Here is a 25,459-nt window from a genome sequence, read left to right on the forward strand (position 1 = left end):
GGAGAGGAAGAAGCAGTCTCCCAGCAGAGGAGCCTGATGTGGGGCTCGATCCCAGAACGCCAGGATCACGCCCTGAGCGGAAGGCAGATGCTTAATGACTGCGCCACCCAGGTGCCCCTAAGTTCATTTCTTCTTATAACTGTTTTCTTCTGTCAATGCTTTGCAGAGAGCTGGCCCCTGAGGCCACAGAACCCTCTGACTTTATGTGGCTTAGTTTTGTTCTCAGTTTACAGGTCAGAGGGCAGGCACAGAGAGGCACAGTGATTTTCCTAAGTGACACAGCCAATCAGAGGTCCCAGCTAAAAGTTAGGCTTCGAGTCCACAATAAAGCTACCAGATTGAACACAGAGCCTCAGCTAAGTGTATTTCTACCCCTTGGAGAGGCAGAAAGCATCATACGTGTTCGTCAACTGTAAGTCTATTATACCATACCAGGGTTTAGCTTGTCGTACCCATGCATTTCTAAGAAAAATATTAAACACAAGCCACATGGACTGTTTATTAACATTGTGCTTTTTCATATTGATTCCACTCATCCCTTTACCACTTTTCCTTGTCTATAAAGTGACACAGCTCATTCTCAGATGGCCTTTCAGAACCCTGAGCATATTGAAGATGATGTGCCCTGAAGGTTTTACCATCACACCTTAATGTCTGTAAGTGAGCAACACTTCCGTGCATTTTCGCTACTAAACGGCGTAAGACAAACTTGAATTCAATTTCACATGCAACATGTGCATGGCTGCTGCAGCTGGTATCAAGCGTTCAACCACAGAGCGGGCAAAACAGCGTCCGGAATGAGCTACAGGGCAACACTCCACCAATACACAGAGAGAAGCCCCTTCCTGTTTATCGGTCACAATCCTGATATCCTCTGGCTCCACCAAAATGTATCCTGATCTGCAATTTTCCTTTTCTTGCCTCTCCGGGATAGAGTAAGTTCCTAATAAATATCCCCTCTGATGGCTAGGCTTGACAAACGCCTAGAAGACCCAAGGCAAGGAGAATATAGCTAAGCAGTGCCCACCATGCCCCAGATCACCAACACAACACGGCTAGAATGTGGTCCTATTGAAACCTGCAAAGTTTGGGTCATTCGATAGGAAAATAGCTTTTAAAAAAAAAGAAAAAGAATAATTTCAAAAAAATATGTAAACCCTTTATTTAAGAAGAAGAAATAACCCAGTGTGCCCTCCAACGCTTGTTAAGTGCTTAATAGACCACAGGAGACAGTGCACCTCAACCAGGGGAAAGTGTGCAAGAAAACTGAAGTAAACACACACACAAAGCAAATTATAGGCTCAGCTCCTGCCAGGCACAAAACAAGAATCAATCCTTAATAGGAATCTTGCCTCTACTTCCTTTTTTCTTAAGCCTTATAATTAAATGTTACAAAGTGTATCAAGAAGAATAAACCTAGGTTCCCCCCTCCCCCCAAACAAGAAAAGGTTAAGCTTTTAATTACAGGCCCTCAAACTATCATTTTGTGCAATTAGCAATTAACTATAATCGTTGATGAGAGAATGCAGGGCTGCACTACTAGCAATTTCCCTCCTCCGAGGCTGGGTTATTTTAGTCCCGTTCTATTACAGAGAACAAACCACAAACGCAAGCACCCTCACAGACACTCTCTCATTTAAAAGCACATTTAATTTTTTAGCGAACATGGCATCTCGGCGTGCGACTGAGACCGGCATCCCGAACCCCACCTCAGAGCAGCCCAAACGTGTGGAGCCCGTCCACTCCATCACTTTCAGGTGGAGGGAGGCGGCCTGAGGAAGACGCTACCTACCAGCCTCACAGCACCAGCCTCTCTTTGGGGCGCAGGAGAGGGTGGCAGAGAGAGATGCTTGCTGCCTTTGGAAGCCGCAGGTCCCCCCGGGCTGCCGGCCCCTTTAGCGGGCGGGCGGTGGCAACAGCAGCGATAGTTGCATCAGCGCTAACTGCTGCTGCTCCTGCCGCTGCGGTTGCATTCACCGTCGGCGGCTGCCGGGAGGGTACAGTAACGACTGTAGGGAGCGCACAGCTGCTGCGGCGGCAGGTTCCCTAGATTAGGAAATTAGGGCAGGCACCGGGGATTGGAGGCGAGGGCGGCGCGCGAGCCAACCAGCGGCCGCCCCGGGCCCCCGTGAGCCCCGGGCGGACGCGCGGAGCCGCCGGGCCCCAGGAGCAGTCCCGGTGGCAGCGGCGGGCAAGGCCACTCACGCACGCACACACACTCGCACACCCCCTGCGCAGGCACCTGGCAGCCCAGAGCTCATAAGAGCAGCGCGACGAGGGGAAAGGAGGGCCGAAGCCGCCGCTCCCCCACACCCCTCGCTGACCACTCCCCCTTCTGCCCCCTCCTCGCTGCTCACCCCGTGCTCCAGCAGCCGCCAGTGTGGGTGCTCCGCGGCCGGCTCCGCTCTCTTCTGCCTTCTCCTCTGCTCTCGGCTCCCCACCCCCTCTCCCTCCCCTCCCCTCCCGTACCCTCCCCTCCTCTGCAGCGCCTGCATTATTTTCTGCCCGCAGGCTCGGCTCGCACTGCTGCTGCAGCCCGGGGAGGTGGGTGGGTGGGTGGGTTGGCTGGTGGGGAGGAGATTGTGCAAGTTGTAGGGGAGGGGGTGCCCTCTTCTTCCCTGCTCCCTTTCCCCCCTTTCTAACTCCTTCCCCTCCTCCTCCCCTTCCCCCCTCCCCGCCCCCACCTCCTTCCTCCTTTGCGAAGGGCTGGTAACTTGTTGTGCGGAGCGAGCGGCAGCGGCGGCGGCGGCACCATCCAGGCGGGCACCATGGGCACGTCCGCGCGCTGGGCGCTCTGGCTGCTGCTCGCGCTGTGCTGGGCGCCCCGGGAAAGCCGTGCCACCGGAGCGGGTGAGTGAGGACGCGCCCCCCCGCCGGCTGCCCGGAGCCAGCCGGTGCGCCAGGGGGCCCCGAGGCGCGGGTCTCCTTTTGCCCACCCCCCTCCTAGGAGGCGCCTCTCCGCTCTGCTCGCCGCCTTTCCCTCCCAACCCTGGTGGCGCCTCTGAGCTGACTGTCAGCGCCGCGGCTACGGGCAGCAGGGCTTGGGGGACAGTGGGGTTTGGGGTGTCCTAAAGCCTTGCCTGAACTAGTCTTCATTCCCTTACACTCTGTACCCCAAAGCCACTGTTTTGCCTCGTTTTTCATCCCGCTCGGCCGGGGCTGGGGAATGTGGGCTTCTGAGCCACTGAACAATGGTTCTGTCTGCTCTACCAGGCGGAGTGTTAGGAAGGAGGCAGAGGGCCGGGTCGGGCCGAGCCGGGCGCGGGAGCCCGGGGCACGCTCCCGGGACTTGAGGGAGGGTGGGAGTGTTGGGCGGACGAGGGTGGGCGCCTCCGGGGACTTGGGGCGCCGGGTCTGGGTCCCGGCGGCGAGTCCCTGGTGGCGGTGAGCGGGCGCACGTTCGATGGGCGGCAGCCGGGAGGCTCCTGGGAGCCACTACAAGTGCGCAGCCTGCGCACCCGGACTGCGACTCCCCAGGCGCCCGGGGGTCTCTCTGGAGTACCGGATAGAGGACGAGTGCGGTTTCGAATAGGACTCCCCACTGGGTGTTTCACCCCTTCTCCCTTCCCCGCCGTCCCCCTCGCGCCGTGTTTGTAAACCTCTCGGGTCTCCCGTGTAGCTGAGCGGGGGAGGGGAGCGCAACGAAGACTTAATCAGGTTAGTTTGCTGATCTTCGTTCCCGGTGAGATTTCCTCGAGAGGAATTGAGTCCTAATCTAGTGACTGTGTAATTAGCCTTCATTCCAAACAATAGATCAAAGGGAGTAGCGCGAGAGCTGGTGTGTGGCGGCGGTGACTACTGTCGAGTGCCCAGGGTCTGCTGCACTGGGCCCGGGAGCCCTGTCCTCAGCCACTCGCCCGTTGGAGCCACACAACTTTCCTGGGCAGAGGACAGGAAGCCCTTGTAAGGATTCGGTCAGAGTCCTGGCGCGTCCCTGAAGGGATCTTGATCTGACACAGAGAGGCTTGCTGGCCAGCACCAGGGAAGTGGGGCAGAAAGCTGCCCACCCCCGCCCCTCCCGAGTACCCATTCCAGAGTCCCTAGCTTCTGCCACCCGGTGGCTTAGGAGGCCCGCCTGCCTGCAGTCACGTGTCTCCTGAAGTGAGCCAACTTTAAAGTGTGTGGTCAGACAGCTTCTCGGGCCATACCTGGGGGTTTGCAGCCTCCCAGTGCCCCCTGCCCTTTGGCTCGGACTGTCCCGAGCGGGCATGTGAAGCTGGGACGGGCTTTTCTGCCCTCTGTGATTGGCTGGCCGCCCGATCACGTTTGGGTTGGTCACATGTCTCCGAGAACTCAGAATATAGCTGCCTGAGAAGTATTATCTGTAAGGGAACGTGTAACACCCGACAGGCTCCTTCGCACTGTTCTCTCAAATGCTTTCCCTGACCTGGACTCCTTGAAAAAGGCCAGTCGTGGAGACAGCCTCTGATGTCTAACAAGCCTCACAGCCTGGAAAAGGCCTGCCTACAAGAATTCTCAGACTGGAACATTAATCATTAATGGATGAGCAATACTAACTTTTTAAATGATTTCTCAGAATAGTGCCATGACTTGCATTATACTTTTCATAACATTTCAAAAGACTAAGGTATACCAGAAACTATGGATAACCTTCCCAGAGGTGGTAGAAAGATTCATTTTTGCTGCATGTTCTCTTCGTATTCTTTTGATTTAACATGTAATAACTTTCCCTTGGAGGTTAACCTCATCTTATAGAATGCTGGGAATGCCCTTGAACTGTTGAAATGAGTTAGTTGAAGCCATCTGTTGGGCCTAGTATTAGGTAGGAGAGGGTCCCTTTTGCTCCTCTATGTCATGTGTGAAATATGTGACATGCCGTGAGGAGTGAAAAACAGAAGCCCATGCAAGACTTAAATTCTTCAAAGGAAGGGCAGCACATCATTTTTCAACGGGACAGAATCTGGGGTTGGCTGAGGAGACACGGATCTTAAGCCAGCCCAGACTGACTCCTCTCTGAAGTTCAAAGCGCCAGGGTATGTGGGTTGACTTTCTTGTCCTGGTGTTGTATACATCCCTTCTTCCCAGCCCCTCCCCCCAAAACACGCTCATGGTACTTGGTCTAAAATACTCTAGGACAGGGCAGGCATGTTCTAAGATCCAGACCTGAAACTTCAACCAGGCTACCAAGGAAGTTGAAACTCAGCAGTGGAGTATATCTGATGGCAAATCCCTGGGAATTCTAGGACATTTCCCTCCAGCCTAGGTAGTCAAGATGAGGACGTGGGGTACCACATATTTAAAGCCAGAGCCTAGAAGAACCAAGGTTTTAGGAGGGCTATATCAGAGATGGGCAGCAGCAACTCACAAAAGAGGAGTCAGAAACTTCTCTGACTGTGGGAGGAGGCTGGTGAAGCTAGCAGTACTGAGAGACCCGGAGGGAGAGGAGAAAATACACATGACATCCATCCCGTAGCACCAAGGAAAAGTGTGACAGTGATACTAATCCTCGTTCAGGCCAAAGAACGAGCGTGTGAGCCTGGAATCTTTAAAAGAGGATGACCAGGCAAGTGACAGCTTCCTGAAGTCTGAGCACCTGCCTTCTGTGAATTGGCCTGTTGCTCCCTTCATGTGACATTTAGCTTGAATGTGCATCCTGTGTTGTTTTGATTCTCTGTTTTTACTGCTTGTGTCCCGATTCCTCACGTGGTATAAAGGCCAGGTTCAGTAGTGCAGCCCAATACTAAGACTTCACCACGATCAACTGCATAGTGAAGCACTAAGCATTGCGAACAAGGTTAACTATGGCAGTCTCCATGCTTCAAAGAAGGGAAGTCCTGATTTAAGTGTTTCTGCCTTTCATAAAATTGAATAACCACAAATTTGATTTCACTTGAGCAGTTTTACTACCGTTTTAGAAGCAATGAAAAGTAGCTACAAGCCCCTTCGATTCCAGAAGTGTCAAACTGGTAAGACTTCACAAGAACTCCCAGAGTAGAACATGGCCATAATCAAGGGAACAGGTAGCTCCCAGACACATGGCTTTGGGTTTTGATCCAAAGGCCGAAAGACTCAGAGCACAGCATAGACATACAGGTAACTCATGTTACTTATCTAGACTGTTTTCTATTCCTTACAGAATGTGAAGGAAGCTGACCTTTTTGGTAGAAGGAAGAATGATCAAGGATAGGCAGTTACCTATTTGACTTGAAGTCATAATTAAATTTACTTTGGATACTGACTGTTCTTTGGAAAGCCACCTTCCCATACTAGCCTATGAGAAATCAGATGCCTCCAAGGGCTATGATAAGGTCTGCAGTGATGTTTTTGATAAATGTACCTGGCTTAGGAGAGCCGCTCAGGGTGGGCCGTGCTCCAGATGGTTAGTCGATAGACTCAGAATTGCTTAGTGTGTTCCCTTCTACTGGAAGTTCATCTCAAGAGAGTTCTTAGGGCACAGCACGGAGACTACTTCCAAGACAAAGGGTCCAAAAGTACCCTCTGCAGAGGTGATGGACGAGATGCACCTGCTGAGCACAAGTGGTCCAGGGACAAATTTTTGTGCCCAGGTAGAGAATTTTTCGCTAGCAAATTTGAAGACTGGTGGCTTTTTAGCTTTCAGGCTGAGTGTGACTTAGCTTGAGCAGAATCTTGCTCAGTGATTTCACTGTATTTTTCAGTCTGAATTGGTGTCTCTTATCTAAGCTGTTCTGTTGGCTTAGCAATAAAAACTCTAAGCGTGGTTAATGCCAACTAGTTAAACACACTAGCCATGCTGCAGGAACTAAATCAGATGGCAGGCAATACAGTAAAGTTGGCATACTTTTTCCCTCAGGTGATGTGTCCTAGGAAAGCTTGGGCCTGCTGGTAATTCGGGGAGCGTGCCTCCTGGGTGCCATGAGATTAGGAACAGAGATTATGCAAAGGGGGGGGGGGCTTAACATTTGCTTGCAGAGCCTTTGACTATTTTGTATTTTAGAAATGCTCATTGGTGGGTGGAGTGGGGCAAGGGTGTGCACGCTCTTGCCTTTACGAGGTAACTTTGGAGGCAGAAACTTTAAGATGGGACCGCTGGCCGGAGTGGTTGGTCTTGCCACCAGCTTGGGTCTTCTGGGTTGGCCGTACTGGCTAGGAGCCTTTATGGTTATAGACGTGGTTTTGGGGGGTGGGGGTGGGGTGGGGCTTGCAATTTGCCAAGCAAGAGAAATGATAACACCTTAGTGATAGACAACATTTGCAAATGACTTCACGTGTTTATATGTTATAACCTAATACTTCCCTAAATACATTTGCAAATTACTTCCCATGTTATAACTTAATTCCTTTCCCCCCAAACACTATGAGTTAGTAGGGTTCCTATTTTATAGACTGTGTCTAATCTTTCGTTTTCCTAAGAAGCCTTCCCAGGATCTGCGTTATTAACCGATCTGTAGGTTCAGGAAGTAGGTGGTAGATTGATGCCGATATTCCTCATACTTCTGCTTCAAACCACCTGACATCCGTCTATTGAGCACCTACCATGTGCCATTTGGCACCACCAGGCATTGGGGGTGGGGGTAGACACAGTAACCAGGGAGCTGGTCCTTTCTTTCATGGCATGCGGTCTAGTGGGGGAGTCAAATCAGGAAATCAGTGCTGCAAAGATAGCCTGGCATAGACGCTCGGAGAGGAGTGAGCGGATCCAACATTTACGCCTTAATCATAAAAGACGCAGACAGCAGTTGAGGGTTGCTGGAGCTCCCACCTGCTACCTCTGTTGCACAATACGATGTTTCCCAACTGTAGACTCTGATGTGACAAAGCCAGATGCTACTCTCTCTCCGCGGATGACCTTACAAAAGTGATCGGATTTGAGCAGCAATGGGTTGCGGCCAACTTCCCAAAGAGCACGAAAGCATGTCCCACGTGAAATCCAGGTCCCACACATCAAATTTCTAAGTCTACAGTTAGCTGCTGCTCCTGTTCCCTGCGTACCGGAAGCTCGGTCCTCACAGGAAAATGAGGCCGGCAGACCCACACTGACACACTCCCTCCGACAGATAAGTATGGGAAAGCACACTGTTTTTAAATGATCAAGCGGCACAAGGAGAATGTGCAAGTCCCCCACGGGCACAGGGAACAGTGGACTTTATCACGTGGAGTCTTCCAAAGTATTCTAGCTGGTCAAACAGCTGGTCACACATTCCGAGTCCAGAAAAGCTGGAAAGAATGCTTTGGAAAAAGTCTATAGTTCAAACTAGCTTTATTAGTTTAGTAAATTAGTTGATTCATCCAGGAATACTCACGAGTGCCCAGAGACTCTTGAGACGTCAGGAACCTGGTCCCAAGTTACCAAGATAAATTCTAGACCCTGTCTTAGGGGGATCTCCACTTATAGAGATGGAAACAGGCTGCTAGGGCAAGCATCTCTGGACATGGCTGCTGTGTGACCAGCAGGAAGCAGCCAGACCACACCCGGCAGGTCAAGAAAGGAATGGAGGGCCTCCTTCAAGGGGAGACACCTGTGCCCACTCCAGCTGAGAAGTACACAGGAGTGACAGGAGCAAACCAAGACCAAGCAAGAGTGAGGGCACAGGCCTGGGGAAGTGGGTGGGTGCCTGCGTGTACTCTGAGCAGATGGCTGGTGGGAACCAATAGGGAAAAGTTGGGGGAAGTAGGTGGGAACTAGACTCAGCCTTAGGGCCAGTGAGAAGCCTAGGAGTGATCCCATCCTTGGCCCTTCAGGCCGTTTTCGGTTGCTTGAATCACCATCTTGGTTCGGATGGAGAATGTGGCAGCCTGAAGGCAGAGGAAACAGGAGACGAATTTAGATCAAGTGAGGGAAGAGAGCCTGGACAGGGCCAGGGCTTGGTGGCAACATGAGAACTCAGGCTCTCTATGGCACCAAGGGTTTAGAGGAAGGGATGGAGCCCCTCAAGGATAGGGGCTTCTGGCGACGAGAAGACAGATTTTAGAAGAACCTATTAACCGTGCATGCCTGTTAAGGCGCCCAGATACATTTCACCTACCAAATGGGTACAGGGGCTTTGCCTCACGTTGTCACCATAGTTGTCTGCTGTAAGCGGGGCATTTCCCACCCATGCCCATCCAGCAATGGGGGTGCAGGCTTCCGGCGGCCCGGACTTTATATTCCGACCCTGAAAATGACCTCATCGCTTCCACTGTGGGTAGAATCCTAGCCTCCTAAACTTCAGGCAGTGCTTTCAAAGTATGGTCAGAGACAAGCAGCGGTCAGGACCATGTGGGAACTCGGAAAGGCAAGCCTGGGCCCCACCGCGCCCCTGCTGATTCTGACATTCTGGGAGGAGGGGCCCAGCACAGGTTCTAACCAGCCCTGTGGGGCCTCGGGTGCGGGTGAGAACGGGAGCGCCACGGACCTAGCAGTCTGCCACCCACAGAAACTAGTAGCTTCCCAAAATGCTCTGACTTGACCAGTGTGCTCCAGACAAAGCCAAGCCCTGTAATCCTAGGAAAAACCTTGCTGAGGATACTCTAGCGGCTTTTTTTTTTTTTTTTTTTTTTTAATGAAAATGGGGCAGGGTGGGCTGTCTTTCCATAATAAGACTGTGTTAGGATAGTGTCATTCTGGATTGATGTTAACAGGCTGGCTGTCTTACCCAAGTTACTAAAAGCAACAGAATATTCTAGCGGAAGTCCCGAGTTAGGTGCTCAAGACTGTGCGCATGCTCGGCCGCGCGGTATCTGGAGCCAGACCGCCCAGGTTCCAATTCTCGTTCTGCGCAGCCTGAGCTTGGACAAGTGCTGTGCTTCCCTGGTCTATGCTCCTCTTTCCTGACACAGAAAAAGGGGAGCAGTAGTGCTCAGAGCATAGGATTTAGAATTTGGGTGAATTAAAAGACTGAAGTCCTAGAGCCGTGTTTGGCCAACAATTCTAAGAACTTACTTATCCATGATTCTTAAGATCATCTCCACAGGACGTCAGTGAAAAAACTGACAAGGGAACTGTAAGATTCACTCATTTCAGTGAATCAGAAGGATTAACCGAAATGTTTAATAGCTACTAGTTGGTTCTTCCGAGCGCTCAGAGGCTGACGTGAGGGGCAGAGCACAACCTTTGCGCCCGACAGCTCAGGCTGTCCTCCTTCTTCCCTCTCACTCACTAACCTCCTCTCCGGAGAGAAAACCACTTTGCTGACTTGCAAGTCTGCTTGTCCTAAAATGAGTTTTGGCCTATGAATAGAAAGATTGGCATTAAAGAAGCAGAAGTGAGTGTGACTAAAAATAAATGCCCTTGGCGGCCCCAGAAGTGGCAAACCAAGTGGACTGAAGAAATTCCTGTAGGTAACACCCGTGCGCTCCAGCAACAAGGAGAGGGAGAGCCGTCGGACTCCTCGGGCCTGCCGGTCCCAGCGGAGTGGCAGCCGGAGCCTTTCTGTGCAAGTTCAAGTTCAGGTCTGAGCCTGATACCCAGAAACCTCCCCATACTCTGGGCAGCTCAGAGCCCTGTAGGGAAATGCATAGCCTATGTGGATGGCTTGGAATTTACTGGAAGGTAAATATGCAGTTCTCCACGGAAGCTTACATATTGTTCTCCCCTGTTAACCCTTGCAGGGACAGTCAGCAGCAGGCTGACTTGTATATGCATTTAAACCCCTGAGTTTCTTGGAGCCAGTGACCTGCCAACATGGCTGGGTAGCAACACTCACTCCTTAGGTAAGCAAGGCTCCTGGGACAAGGCGCTTTGACGTCAGTTTGCAGGGCCTGATTCCACCTGTGCTAGTGACAGAATTAGCAAGTTAGCCTTTGACACTTCGGGGCCTTCATTCATTACAAAGGCAAACAGCTGTGAGGAGGTACCTATGTGACTAGGTGCAAATGACTTCCAACCCCCTGGCCCAGAGGGGCCGGAATATTCGTTCTAAGTATTAGAGCTGAAAGAAAACCCAGATCAAGGCCAACAGTTGGATTTCTTAAAGCAAAAGAAAGAACCCTTTTCAGATCCTTACACAAAACTCCAGTATCGAAAAAGAAAGCCTTCCTGGTTGAAACAGGCAAAACACCCAAGGTTCCCCACCATCATGGCCTTCCCCCCCCCCCAACTGTAACCCCTTTTGGCACTGAGGCATGCCTATGAAGCCCTGTGGCTTAGAGGAACCTGCTAAAAACCACACTTGCCCCACTGTTCACCTTTCTGAGCAGACAGATCTGGGGATACAGGCTGCCTAGAACTTCTACTTCTGGGGTCATTTTTTGAGTCATTGATGGTCCTTAGCTTAGTCTAAGAATTAAAAGCACCTTGGGGCGGGGGGCAGGCACCTGGGTGGTACAGTCGGTTGAGTGTCCCACTCTTGGTTTCAGCTCAGGTCACGATCTCAGGGTCATGACATGAGCCCCGTGTCGGGCTCCACGCTCAGTGCAGAGTCTGCTTAGAACGCTGTCTTCCTCTGCCCCCCCCCTCTCTAAAATAGGTAAATCTTGGGGGTAAAAAAAGTAGAAATCAATAAAAGCACCTCGGGAGGAGATGATTTCAAGCTCAACCTATTCACTTTATGAAAGCAGAATGCTGAACTTGAGACTTAATTGTCATGGATGAAAATAGACTATGGGTCCACAGTCCTGTAATCCCCCAAAGCTGTGGAAAGCAAAAGCTTCTTAACTTGCTTGGTGCTTTCGGTTCTCCTGGAGCCCTGTACAGCGGCACTCCCAGCTGAGCACCAGAGGGGTGAGGGAGAATCTTTGTGAACCTTGGACTGAAGACCCCCAGCGTTGCAGTCTGGCTGAGGTCCCAGCGCCAGAGTCAGCACCGGCGCTCTGGCCACTCTGCACGGCGGGGAAGTCAACAGAACCAGGGGCGCTTTGTGCCCAGGAGCAAGCTCTCACAACAGAGTGCTTAGCTAACAGGAAACTGACGCACGGCCATAAGGCTTATTTTCTCTCCACTCTTTAAAGAGAAGTTCCTTGAGAAAGCAGCCAGCCAGCCTTAGCCCCCACCAGCCCACCCCACCCCGCCCCTTGTAAAGCAGCAGCAACATTCAGTGGCTTTCTCCCCTTCTAACCCCCAGCATTCCCCGTGATAATGCACAGTCCTGTGTGTATCCTGGTAAAACACAGCTTTAGGATAATCGGGCAGAAGCTTTAGGACAATTGGGCAAAAGTGGAAATAGATAAGAAAAAGTAGAACTTGAACTCCTTTTTCTCTTAAGGTATTGGAAGAAACACTAAGAAAATGCTTTTCTGTATCCTGAGTCTGCTCAGGATCGAGTCTGGAAGCAGTACTACTGGGATTTTAATATCATTTATCACTGCTGATCGTTCATTTGCTGCAACTACATTCAAAGACCCTCTCGGAGGTGCTGGTGAACTGAACGCCGGCCTTATTTTACCTGCGTGCCTGTATTCGATCCCAGGCCGGCTTGAGCGTCTAGGAAATCCGTAGCTTCAAAAGTCATTTTTAAGATCTTCAGTACCTAACCCTGAAGTGGAAAACCATCATCTGACACTTGCTTTTAGTCCCCGGCCCAGTCTGATTATATGCCTACCTTTTTGACGGTATAGGGATCAGGGTCTGAATTTTCTCTTTTTCACTGAACAACCTTTGGTACCTAAAACGTGTAAAAATAATTCAGAGCCCCCATCGTATCCTAACTGCAGCTCAACGGTTCTTTCCAACGAGATTTCTATCGATGCTGTCTGACGACAAATTGTTCACATGCTGCTTTTCAAATGAACTACTCCAAGTGGTTTCTTACCACTCCCATGGCCCTCAAAGGCCGTGGGGATACAGAACTAAAGCCAGGGGCCCGTGGAGCAGATTGCCCCAGCACTGAGAACACTGAGCAGCTCTTGGGACTACAGTGATGGGTGGGGGAGGCAGCCGCTCCTCCTGTTTGGTTGAACAGTATAAAGAAACAGCCACTGACATTTCCCACCAACAACCTCAACCCTTCTCAATCCCTCGTATCTTACGCCCAGTAAGATACTTGTGGAATGAACGAATGGTGTGAAATAGAGGTAGGAAATGCCACCAAATCTACTGCTTTGTATCTGGGTCCCAGCTTAACCAGACTCTTGGGAGCAGGGTGGTACACACCGTTTCGGAAGACATTGAGTGCCTAAGAACATCACCCCACCCATATGGTAAACCTGACCGGGACCAAATTCTAATCTTCCTGGGAATTAGCCGCAAAGCAGAGGCTGCCCCCGGAGAGTAGGGGTAGCTGATAGTAGGAAGGCCAGCAGGAGTACTGTGTACCCAGCACAAGAGTTCCAGCCTGTGCTTGTCACTAGAGTATCTGTTCTTGACCCAGCAGGCCACAGCTGCAGATGCTGAAAGGTGGCAGGAAGTCGGAAAGCTTTCTGCCTGGAAGGCCTCCCTAAGGAATCTGCAGAAGCTCTATAAGACACCCTGGTTGTCCTGAAAATTTGCAGTCTACTTCTATTAAGCAACCAGACCCTTGCCTTGTAGCTCAAAGAAATCACATCTTCTAGAAGGACACTCGTGCTCGTGATAGGAAAGACCTTAACGTTAGCTGTCCCATGCCAGGCAAAGACAAAAAAATGAAACTAAGTGCTCTGCTTACAAGGATTAGTTCATAGCACCATGTGAATTAAATAGCTGTACGTCGAGCATAGGAACACGGAGAGTCAGGGGAGGAGAACCCAGGCCTGTGGCTCTCCCTCACTTTGTCCTTCTCCCATCGCTAAGAGTGATCTTCCCTTATCTCTCAACTGTACACTGATTTTTATCTTTGAGGTGTTTCGTAAGCATGTCTTTTTTTCATTAGGCCTCAAATTCTAAGACGGGGAGGCGTGCAGTAAACCTCTATTCTGCCCCCTCCTCGCTACCCCTTCTAAACCTCCCTTAGTTTATTGTGATGGGGGCATCATCCACGAATAACCTTACAGAATGTGGCCAAGAAATGCCATTAAGGGATTAGGATTTGGCTGTGTAATTACAGCTACACAAGTGAGTTAAACAAATGAGGGAAATGAGTCCAGGGGCAGGTGAGTCTGACCCAACTCCCAGTGGCCTCTGGGCAATCTATGTTCCTTCTATCTCGATCTGGCTCCACTGGCCCAAGATCCCTATTCCAGCCACCATGCCCAATTTTCAGGAGCCAGAAAGGAATAAAGGAAGGGAAAATGTGTCCCTGTCCCTTTGAGGATATTTCCCAGAAATTCTATTTACCATTTGTATTTATAGTCCGTTAGCCAGACCTTAGCCCCATCCATGGCTATACCTCCCTACAAGAGATGCTGGGAAATCTAGTCTTCTCCAGATGGCGTTTGCCCAGCGAAGAACTCAATTACTGTCCGTCACTGCCCCAGTGCCCACCCAGCCCTGGCCCCTAGAATGTTCTGGCTTGCCGAGTCTGCAGCTGTCCCTCCAGGAGGGACCGTATCCACGGGTTTTGGGTAACTTGCTTCTCTAACTTCCCACGCTCGTATCCCAGCTTAGCTAAGTGCTCCCTCCTGATTTTAGGAAGAAAAGCCAAATGTGAACCCTCCCAATTCCAGTGCACAAACGGCCGCTGTATTACGTTGCTGTGGAAATGCGACGGGGACGAAGACTGCGCTGACGGCAGTGACGAAAAGAACTGTGGTGAGTAAGGAGCCCGACAGTGTCCCCGGCCACCTCAGGAGGATGCATGCACGTCACTGAATGTGATGCTTTTAGCTTAGTTTCTCAAATGTATCGGGATTCTGAAAATAGAATCCGCTCATAAGAATTGCTTTGAACCAGGGTCCCAAGAGTCTGTACATCCTGGTCTAGAGGAATCTGGTTGAATGTTTGACACGGGGCTATCAGCCTGAGTGTGGAATGTTGAAGATGAAGAGCGGGTCCTTTCAAGTGACAGGACCTGGTTTGTCGTAGGTCAGGCAAACATTTGGTATAGGAAGCTAGGAGAGGGGACAGGAGGACCAGAAGTAGAGACAGACAGAAGCTTGCTTAGAGCAGAATTGCTCTGGTCCCCCGAAAAAGAAAGGAAGTCATGCTCTGATCCCCCGAAAAAGAAAGGGAGTCAGGAATAGTAAGAAATCCCTTAAGGTTTCAGCAGGTTAATCAACTCCTGACATAGAGACTACAGGCCAGTGCAGATCACAGATTAGAAAAGGATTTTTAAAAATTCTCTGCCTACAATAGATGCCAGTTCTAAAGTGTTGAGCAGGGCGGAAGACAATCTTTCCCCGAAAGAATGGGGATATAACGTCATACCCACTGTTCAGTGTCCATCAAAAGATCATCGTGAGAAATGCCTCATGTTGAGCCAGAACAGCTGAGAACTACACGTCAAGGGGCATTTAGGTCACCTTGAATATATGCTGAAGTTTATTGTTTGATCCCGTTGTTCTGTGTTGTAAAAATCCTGAAACAAGATTGTGTATGGATGTCGGTGACAGCATTGTCATTTGCCTTTTAAAGGATGTTATATAAAGATGTCCACTCTACAAACAAGAAGTAGGGAAGAAAAGTAGAAGCTAAATGTAGATAGCCTCAATTGCCCTCTTGTTATGCCCTTACCGGCTTCCTCACGCGTCATTACAAACACGGCATAGCGGAAACATCATGGCACCCGCTCTTATCCTTGCGCGTGCCCAGCAGTATCATGGCTGCCTCACACCAGTCTGTGGATTAGCAGCCCGTGTGGAAACCCAAGAAGTCCCTTCTACAGTCTCAGGACCAAGAATACTCCTCCTGGCACCACTTTGCCACCATTTACATTCTAACACTGGGATTTTAATCTACCCTACAAGACAATGAGTTCATGCCCCCTCTAGGTTACCGAGGTCATAGGATTCCCTCACGAAATCTCTTACTGGAAGGACTTGCTCTTGGCAACTCTTCTCTTCTTCTCTAGGTATGAGTAGCAATTCTTCCTCGATTCTAAAGTAAACAGTGGCAAAACCCATTGTTCTTTCCTAGAAAGTAATTATTCTTTCCGTGTTTCAGAAGCCTTCCTTGACCATCTGACGGACTTAGTAGCAGCTAACCTGAGCCATCTTAGGGGTCACCGCCGGCTCTTCCTAAAATCGCCTCCACATAAATAACTTCTAGACACACAGCAGGAGGGTTTGGAAGAGTTGAGGGAGTAGATGTATGTACTCAAAATCACACGAGGTGGGAAAAATTAAACACATTCTTGGCCGGCATTGGTCTCTGCCTCCTGGGTATGAAGGTAGAGAAGGAAAGTGGGAACACGGCTCAGGGGAGCTGTGTGTGTTTATTTTGAGATGTTCCGCCCTGGAAGGGAAAAAGCTGCACAATTGCTTTAAACTCATAAGGCCACTTAGTATTTTTCCTGTCCAACGTCTTGATACCGAACTGGTCTGCAGTTTCAGCAGGGCTGTTTCTTTGAAGCACGTCAACCAGCATTTGTAGTCAACTGCAGCTTAGAATCCACAAGCCATGTGTTTCCATCAGCCCCAGTAACTCAGTCTTTTACAACTGCGAGGCTGACCAGATTAATGAGTAACTTAGCCCCTCTGAGCTGGTAACTGGGAGATCTCTTCCCCTGTGGCACACCTACATTTCTATTCATCTCTTAAGGCCCAATTCAAATAGCCTTTCTTTACCCTCCCCATCTGGGTTCAGAATGGGGGGAGATGAACTCTAGCAAGTTTCTATCCCTATTTATCTTTTGTTTCAACACTTATACTTTGTAGTATACCCAGTCTTGCCTATGCCTGTAACGTTTTATACGTCTTCAAACCACATGGTCTCTTTACAACTACTCCCTCCTTCCTCTTCCTGAGGACCACCACAGGTTGAATTACAGCAAACTAACTCTGCAGACGCTCTCGCACCTTCCCACACGCTCAGGAGCACACGGGCCTTCGATATCGTTTAACCATTAATACTGGGGTTTGAGTATTGCAGTGATTTTTAGAAACAGGTGTGAATCTAAGCGCTAATGTGGCCTTTCTTGTTTCCTTGGCTACACAATTCATGGAGATGAATTATTCCTTTCAGATCATCAGCATTCCTCACCACATCTTGAGTTCTCGGAATGGACTGTAATCACTATATTTCCCTGCTGCACCATGTCCAAGGCCAAACCAGGGGGCCCCTCTACTTCAGTGTCCTCTCCACTCCGCGAGTTGTCCCTAGCTCAGGCCCCAGACTTGAAGCAATCCCTTTCAGGTTCTTAGCAAATTGTCAGCTTTTGGCTGATCTACCATTACAGAATATTCGTTAGGGAAGAGGAGCGTGCACTGGAAATTAAGGCACATGAGCAAGAAAGAATACAGCTTGGGAAGGAGGAGCCTAGAATTACCTGATGGTAGACCCTTCCTACTGTCTCTGACTGCTTGGTGGGTAAGGTGCCCAAGCCGCCCAAGCAGCTTAAGTCCAGGTTCATGCTTATCTTCCTGGTATAGTTCTCAGTGTCCCCTTTCTGCTGAGATTGTCCCAGTTTGGACAACAAGTTGCATGGTCACCAGAATTAGAGGAGAAAAGGCCTGCCCTCATCAGAATTAGTAGCAGTACTGATACCTTGCTTAGGAGATTTTTCACTCTAGTCCTCAGCTGGGACATTGGCAGCTTTCACAATATCTTCTGTGACTTTTAGCTGATGTTACTCCGTCTCTTAGATTCTAAATGTGACCTCTCTTATACGCGGGTTTAAACTTTCTCTATTTCTTACTGGCTGGGTTCCTCTGCCCTAACAGACTGTAGGAGTGACAATATTCAGTCCTGGAGCTTGTCCTCCCAACTCTGCACAAAACCCATGCACTGTTAAGAGATGCCCCCGAAACAGCTGTACTGTGATCCAGTCATGGGATGGAACGTTTGGCTCTTAAACCTTAGGAAACTTTTGAAGGACATGGAAGAAATGCACAAAGAGAAGGAAACTATGACTTAATAAAACTCAACAGCAGGGAACCTGGGTGGCTCCGTTGATCTGCCTTTGGCTCAGGTCATGATCCCAGGGTCCTGGGATCAGGCCCCACTTTGGGCTCCCTGCCTAGCTGGGGAGCCTGCTTCTCCCTCTCCCTCTGCCTGCCACTCCCCCTGCTTGTGCGCTCTCTCTGTCAAATAGATAAATAAAATCTTTTAAAAAAAATAAAAAAAGTAAAACTCAACGACATAAAACAGACAAGTTAATTATAAGGTATCCCTGGGTTGTAAGGTAAGGAGCAAGCCCCGTCTTACTGTGACTTCCATATCCCCCGACTCTCTCAAATGAGCACCTTGCTCCTCTGGAGGAAAAAAAAAAGATTTTTCTAGTGTTCTCCTGGATGTTGGCAGTTGAGTGCTAAAAGACTCCGTTTCATTGTTGGAGTCAAATGTGTCAACAGGCAGTTTCGCCCCCAATGGGAATATCAGCTCCCGGGCGCCTACGATTTTAACGCTGCCGATAAACTTTTGTAGTAAAGAAGACGTGCGCCGAGTCTGACTTTGTGTGCAACAATGGCCAGTGCGTCCCCAACCGGTGGCAGTGTGACGGCGATCCTGACTGTGAAGACGGCTCTGACGAAAACCCAGAGCAGTGCCGTGAGTGACTTGCTTTGGACTGTACCTTCCCCAGGCTGTTTCGTGTCTCGTAGCTCGAAGTATTATTTCATCCAAAACCTGGTTATATTTTCCTTTGGCCTACCTTACTGTGTAGGCCAGTGGACTCCAAGGTCAGTCAAGTCATTAACAAGTTGATGAGCGTCCATTTAAGAATATTCTCCCAAGTCTAACAAGACTGACGTTCTCTTGGGTAGCTTCACTATTAAAGATTGAAGACCGAAGCCAGCCAATTTGATTAGGAACTCCTTGACTAGGTGCATAGATTTCAAATATTTGGTAATCAAGACTCCGAGCAGATGGTACTCTGGTCCTGGAAGCTAAGTTGAGATAGGAGGGTTCCCCCTTTGGGCCCAGGATAAGCTTTTAGATGTACAGCTTATGTTATTTAAAAAAAAAAAAAAAATTTATTACTGAAAGGGTAGGGTGGCTAGAAATAGGGTGACATCAGGATTTTTTTAACAAACCTGTTACCTGAGGTTGTTATAGTAGGGTAAAGCTTACAGCTTATTCTTAAATAAGAAAAGTTTCATAGGTATGCAAATGCATGTATGTGTCCTTGGGCGGATATCCAGGAAAAGGTCTGTGACTTCACAGAGGAGGAGGACTGGGGACAGGTAAATTAGGATCATTTGAATGTCGTGGTGAAGAAAGTCTTGGAGTTCATTTCAAAACGGTAGAGACCTGTTGAAACATGAAAAGTGTAAACCTAATAGGAGCCAAGTTTAGGTCTGGAATAAGGATGACAAAACGCAGTGAAGCAGAAAGGAAGATAAATGTATCAATTTCAGTTTTCGAGGCAAGGAATCAGGGGAGCGATAAGAACATTGGTCATGGCAGGTCAGTCACCACAGGGACAGCAGGGCTGCACAGAGACACGGCCCCGTGTTTTAGTGGAGGGTGACCCAGTGAGGTCAAGAATCAGGAGGGGTCCCCGTTTTGGCAAAGCTCACGTAGGTCGCGAAGAAACCTATAAAGGAATCTAGTCAGGAGAAGACTTCCCAGGTGTTAGGTCATCCAGCCTTTAATGAAGTGGGAACTAGGTGACCTTATGTGGTATCTGACAGATAACAACAAAAAAATAAAAATAAAAGGTCAAGGAGCAGGCCAGCCAATAAGCCTAAGTGTGCCAAGTAAAACAGAAGCCAGAGCGGAGCACGCCACGGAACCTTGAAGGAGTAACACGGTCAAGGCTCTCCGGTGTCCTGCCGGGCGACACCGGCTGGCGTGGCTTCTGAGCAGTGGAGCTGGCGAACCATCTCCCCAGGCTTCAACTAGTAAGTCGAATGCCAGCCCTCCGCCAGGCCACCGAGTGACAGGTGTGAGCCCTTGCAGGCAGCTCAGGAGCAGCACGGCCCGGCCGCGTGGGGGAGGCTCTTTTGAGACTGTATATCGTCAACAGATATGAGAACATGCCGCATAAATGAGATCAGCTGTGGCGCCCGTTCCACTCAGTGTATCCCAGTGTCCTGGAGGTGTGATGGTGAAAATGATTGTGACAGTGGCGAAGATGAAGAAAACTGTGGTAAGAAGATCAGTGTGGAGTGGCTTATCCCCAAGACCCTTTTCGCTCAAAGAAGGGTGGGCAGGGGGAGAAGCGCCCCGGAGCGTGAAGATGCAGCTCCGCTGACTCGCTTTTCGGTGACCTCACTCTCCGCTCAGCTACTTGGCCTTCATTACTGCCCTAATACGCTGGCGTAAGTCCCCACGGTGACTGACCACTGCTTGCTTTGGGGTCTGTCCTAGGCAGATAGAAGTGGGAAGGTAAGTCATTCAGGGCACTGCCGTCCAGAAATAGCTCCATGAAGCCACAAGGGTGTGGGCGTCTGTGTCTGTTAGGACCGGGGTGCACGGGCCGGCCCCACTTGGGCTCAGCACAACCAGGAGGGGACTAGGGACACTGGCAAGCTCACCTCTAGGTCTCAAGTGGGTCTGCTGCTTGGAATAAATTACTTGAGTAGCATACGAGCAACCTGAGTTAGCCTCCGAACTAGACTCTCTTTGAACCTTTCCAAAGGTTAACCGGGCACAGAAGCGTTAGCTATCATCTTGCCAGCACATACCCAAAGAAAACCCTACCCGACTGATGGTACTTTTGTCTCTTCTCACAGTTCCTGCCCGTAAAAACGAGCTCTGTTTCCTACGCTTTCATGTTTCTGTTTCTGGAAAATGCGTAATAAAGTGCTGCGCGTTCCAGGCGAGGCCCTGGGAAATATCTGGGTTGAACAAACATTGCTGTGAGCACTCTTTCAAGCTACCGCCCTTTTATAGGGCCCCAAGAGCGACAGCTCCCAAGGCTGACAGGCACGGGCCTCCTGACGCAGCAGAGTACTAGTGAGCTGAGCGTGCTTGCAGTCCAAACGCCACTCTTGCGTGGAGAAGTCGACTTCTGAGGTCAATACCACTGCACCTAGTCCAATGAGTTTCGGTGTTCAATCTTAGAATTGAGCTATATGTACTGGTAAGCCCCAGAGCTGCCAAGTGTTTCCCTCCTAAATCTAGACTTTGCTTCCCAAGAGAGTCGTGGTCTCTACCCTAATTACCACCAAATTGTGACCTTGATTCATTCGGCAGGAATTTGAGTCCAAGTACAAACTGGCTAGTCGGCCTGGTTTATCATTATTAGCGTATCGGACAGCTAAGATTGTGGTCGATTCTAGCCCTAGCAGTGACTTTCTAACACTTGAAAATATTTAAGGCCTGTTAGTCCTGATCCACATTTGAAGGACCAACAGAGAAGGAACATGTATGGTAGCATAACATGATGGCTGATTTGTGTTAACAGTGTCATAATGCTTGTTATGTTTGCCTGTATACCTGATTCATGGTAGTCTCGGCTGGTGATCCAAACTGATTAGCTGTCTGTCCAGTTCAAGATAGCTCAGTCTTTGCCACTCCAAATGAAATCCCCCGGTCAGGTTTAAGCTCCCTTTAGGAATCTGTTGTGGGCCTCATCTCAAATTAACTTCTAGTCTTCAGCTGTTCTCTTGGTTCTTTCTTTCCGTTCTTATTCAAGTGTCCCTGCATCTTGTCCATATTGAGACTGCTTGCTAGTACTCCAGGAACCTGGATTTGATAGAATTCCACGTTAGCTTTTAAGTGAAGCTTGGAAAGCTAGGGTCCGTGATCTGAGATCCCGCTCACTGCGTCGTAGGACGAAAGTCTGGAAGGCAGGACGCGCCCCGCATGCTCTCAGCGACGCCTGCTCTCTCCCCGCAGGTAACATCACGTGCAGCCCCGACGAGTTCACCTGCTCCAGCGGCCGCTGCATCTCCAGGAATTTCGTCTGCAACGGCCAGGACGACTGCAGCGACGGCAGCGACGAGCTGGACTGCGCGCCCCCGACGTGCGGCGCGCACGAGTTCCAGTGCAGCACCTCGTCCTGCATCCCCCTCAGCTGGGTGTGCGACGACGACGCCGACTGCTCCGACCAGTCGGACGAGTCCCTGGAGCAGTGCGGCCGCCAGCCCGTGATGCACACCAAGTGCCCGGCCAGCGAGACCCAGTGCGGCTCCGGGGAGTGCATCCACAAGAAGTGGCGCTGCGACGGAGACCCCGACTGCAAAGACGGCAGCGACGAGGTCAACTGTCGTAAGTAGCCTTCTTTATCAGTCCGGCCTGCTCCGCGCGTCCGCCTGGATGGCTTGGCTGACCCTCCCCTGTCCTTCCCGCCTCCCCTACAGCTTCAAGAACCTGCCGCCCTGACCAGTTTGAGTGTGAGGACGGCAGCTGCATTCACGGCAGCAGGCAGTGCAACGGTATCCGGGACTGTGTGGACGGCTCTGATGAAGTCAACTGCAAAAACGGTGAGGGGCTCCTCCTGGGGGTGAGTCAGAGGACTGCTGGGAGCAGCCCCACCAATGGACTCTCGCTTTTGTGTTTTTCTTTATAGTCAATCAGTGCTTGGGCCCTGGCAAGTTCAAGTGCAGAAGTGGGGAGTGCATAGATATCGGTAAAGTATGTAACCAGGAGCAGGACTGCAGGGACTGGAGTGACGAGCCCCTGAAAGAATGTCGTAAGTGGAGGGGTTGCCTGAGCACAGAGTGGGGAAGGTTCATGACATGGCCCCTAGCTGATGCCCTGTGCACCCTGCCCAGTGCCCGCTTACAGCACTTTTTTAAGGAACCGTCTTCGGTTGCTGGGCTTCAGAGTGGCATTTTTATGCCTTAAAAATTGAAGCAGTGAAACTAGTTCATAGCTTTACCTCGTTAAAGAGAACTGATCAGCAATGGAGACACTTGACTCAGTACTACTTAGCCAGCCGGTAACCTGCCAAGGAGATTGGGTTTACTTAACTTCCCCCAAACCCTCCAAGATGCGTATCTTGAAGACAAATTATTAGACTTTAGGAAAGTCGTGGGTTTGGCCAGACTAACTAGATAAGTTATTGCAAAAAGCCCAGAGTTTAAATGTTAATTGGGGCAAATATCAGTCTGGGATAAGGTATGGGATAACTCTGGTCCCTTTTTATTTCAGATGTAAACGAATGCTTGGTTAATAATGGTGGCTGTTCTCACATCTGCAAAGACCTAGTTATAGGCTACGAATGTGACTGCGCAGCTGGGTTTGAACTGATAGATAAGAAAATCTGTGGAGGTGAGTACGGGAGGGAGCTTCAGCCTCGGGGGAGGGGGGCGGGGAGATGAGAAAGGACAGTATCTTGCTATAGGTCATCTAGGCACAGAAGACTAATCCTAATTTCCCTCCTAGATATTGACGAATGCCAAAATCCGGGAATCTGCAGCCAAATTTGTATCAACTTAAAAGGCGGTTACAAGTGTGAATGTAGTCGGGGCTATCAGATGGATCTTGCCACTGGCGTGTGCAAGGCAGTAGGTAAATGGACTTGGACTGGTGTTGCTCTGGTACCTTTAGGAGTAAGGCCTTACCAAGGGTACAGCCAGTGACCCCAAGAGTCAACTAAATTATGGAATCAAGGTAGTACAGCTCTTCCCCGACTTCTGATAGGGTCGCAATCCAATAAACCCATTTTAAGTTGAAAACATCTCAAGTCGAAAATGCATTTAATATACCTAACCTACCAAATATCATGGCTCAGCCAAGCCTGCCTTAAATGTGCTCAGAACTCTTACGTCAGCTTATAGTTGGACATCATCTAACACAAAGCCCATAAAGTACTGAATGTCACATGTAATGCATCGAGTACCCTACTGAAAGTGAAAAGCAGAATGGTCGTATGGGTACGGACGGGTGTCAGCTCATCGGCTGTTCACACCCTCGTCATCACGGGGCTGACCAGGAGCTGCGGCTCGAGGCTACTGCCCAGCATCGAGAAAGAACATCACAAGACAAGATGGTAGCCCCTATCACTGGCCTGGGGAAAGATCCCAACTCCGAATTCGAAGTGTGGTTTCTACTGAACGCAAACTGCTCTTGTACCATCGTAAAGTTGAAAAATCCTAAGTCCGGGACTGTCTGTTCTTGAGATCAGTGTTACTCAACTCTCAGGACAGTATCACAGGTTAAACGTAAGATCGTTTCCCTGGACACCTGCCTTGGTCAGTTCCTTTTGCATAGGATACCATGAATACCTACCAGGTTCGCTTACTTCCTGCTTCCAAAACTTGAATGCAGTCCCAGTAAGTAACTTAGTCAACAGCTGCTCGGAAACTGTTCCAGGCTGCTGAGCCACCCTACTGTTGAGTGCTGTGACCCCAGGACTGCCTTCATGAACTAGGAAGTGCTTACAGTTCCCGGGGGCACGGACTGCAGCAAGCCCCCTCCTCAGGTGTTTGGCGGTGCATTTACTGTTTAAGTGCTCCTCCTCTGAAAGGAGGTGACTTAGAAGGACCTTGCCTTCTTACAGCGAAACTAAATAAACCTGACTCCTGTCTTTCAGGCAAAGAGCCAAGTTTGATCTTCACGAATCGAAGAGACATCCGGAAGATTGGCTTGGAGAGGAAGGAATATATCCAACTCGTTGAACAGCTAAGAAATACCGTGGCTCTTGATGCGGACATTGCTGCTCAGAAGCTGTTCTGGGCTGATCTCAGTCAGAAGGCCATCTTTAGGTAACTTCAGTTCTCTGCGTAGCGTCTTTGGGAAGGTTTGGAGGAATTTCTAGCTCCACTCAAGCATCTAATTAGCTGGGACTCTTAAATCTTGACACTGATTCTTCAGCTCTTAAGTTACTATCAGTCCCTCACGAGAGACTGACAATTGGCATATGAAGTCAAAGGTGGCTATAGCTACAGGATTAGAACAAAGGACATCTTAGTTTCTCCTCCTGTCACCCCTTTCTTTCCAGTTAATTGACAACTTTTCGTAGCGGCTACCAATGGAAACGGTAGCGGCAGCTTTTTCTTAAAGGGAACTCGAGAAACTCAGACGGCGGCTCTTGCCACAAACAGCCTCACTTAGAAATGTGTCAGTCTTGCTTGTCGAGCACATTCCAGCAACTAAATAATGGACACTACTGTGTAGTATCAGTAAGAGGCATAGTTAAACGATGAGAGTGGTGAGCCATGGTGTTACTCGAGCTTCTTCTGAACAGAGTTGTTGACCATTTTGTAAGCAGAAAGCCCATTCTCCAGGCTCTGATGGTGTCAAACTCTTAAACTTCTTGTGACCTATTCTGTTTCAGTGCCTCAATTGATGACAAGGTTGGTAGACATGTTAAAATGATCGACAATGTCTATAATCCTGCAGCCATTGCTGTTGATTGGGTGTACAAGACCATCTACTGGACTGATGTGGCTTCTAAGACTATTTCAGTAGCTACCCTTGATGGAACCAAGAGGAAGTTCCTGTTCAACTCTGGCTTGCGGGAGCCTGCCTCCATAGCTGTGGACCCCCTGTCTGGGTTTGTAGTCTGTTTTTTCTAGCCTTTTGGATGCTATCTGTGTATGCCAGGAGCAGCCTGGCTGAAACTGTACAGAAATCCCAAGACTTACAACTCCCCACACCAAAGAACTACCCAGTCCAAGGTGTCAGCGGTCCAGTAAGTCCACTCTCTTCCAGGCCCTCCCTGGCAGGATGGGCGCTGACTGATAGTAAGGAAACATG

At 49.8% G+C, this 25,459-nt stretch overlaps 1 protein-coding gene and 1 long non-coding RNA gene across 3 annotated transcripts in view; one reads left to right on the plus strand and one right to left on the minus strand.

Annotated features, from left to right (window-relative positions):
• Nucleotides 1-2,482, minus strand: part of LOC103663226 — a 118,464-nt gene extending 115,982 nt beyond the window's left edge. The window contains exon 1 of the long non-coding RNA XR_005831853.1: nt 2,358-2,482. This is a non-coding gene — a long non-coding RNA (uncharacterized LOC103663226). The remainder of the gene's footprint in view (nt 1-2,357) is intronic.
• A 218-nt stretch (nt 2,483-2,700) lies between these two features.
• VLDLR (very low density lipoprotein receptor) overlaps nt 2,701-25,459 on the plus strand; it is a 29,614-nt gene continuing 6,855 nt past the window's right edge. Inside the window, exons 1-11 of one of the 2 annotated variants that reach the window (XM_040620290.1) lie at nt 2,701-2,850; nt 14,402-14,521; nt 18,293-18,415; nt 19,836-19,958; nt 21,653-22,024; nt 22,117-22,239; nt 22,326-22,448; nt 22,910-23,029; nt 23,144-23,269; nt 24,294-24,465; nt 25,038-25,260. In XM_040620290.1, coding sequence (XP_040476224.1) covers nt 2,769-2,850; nt 14,402-14,521; nt 18,293-18,415; nt 19,836-19,958; nt 21,653-22,024; nt 22,117-22,239; nt 22,326-22,448; nt 22,910-23,029; nt 23,144-23,269; nt 24,294-24,465; nt 25,038-25,260 — 1,707 coding nt within the window. In that variant the 5' untranslated portion in view covers nt 2,701-2,768. The remainder of the gene's footprint in view (nt 2,851-14,401; nt 14,522-18,292; nt 18,416-19,835; nt 19,959-21,652; nt 22,025-22,116; nt 22,240-22,325; nt 22,449-22,909; nt 23,030-23,143; nt 23,270-24,293; nt 24,466-25,037; nt 25,261-25,459) is intronic. The other variant, XM_040620289.1, reaches the window with a different exon arrangement.

This window comes from Ursus maritimus, unplaced genomic scaffold (genome assembly GCF_017311325.1).
Source record: "Ursus maritimus isolate PB19 unplaced genomic scaffold, ASM1731132v1 scaffold_34, whole genome shotgun sequence".
NCBI lineage: Eukaryota > Metazoa > Chordata > Mammalia > Carnivora > Ursidae > Ursus > Ursus maritimus.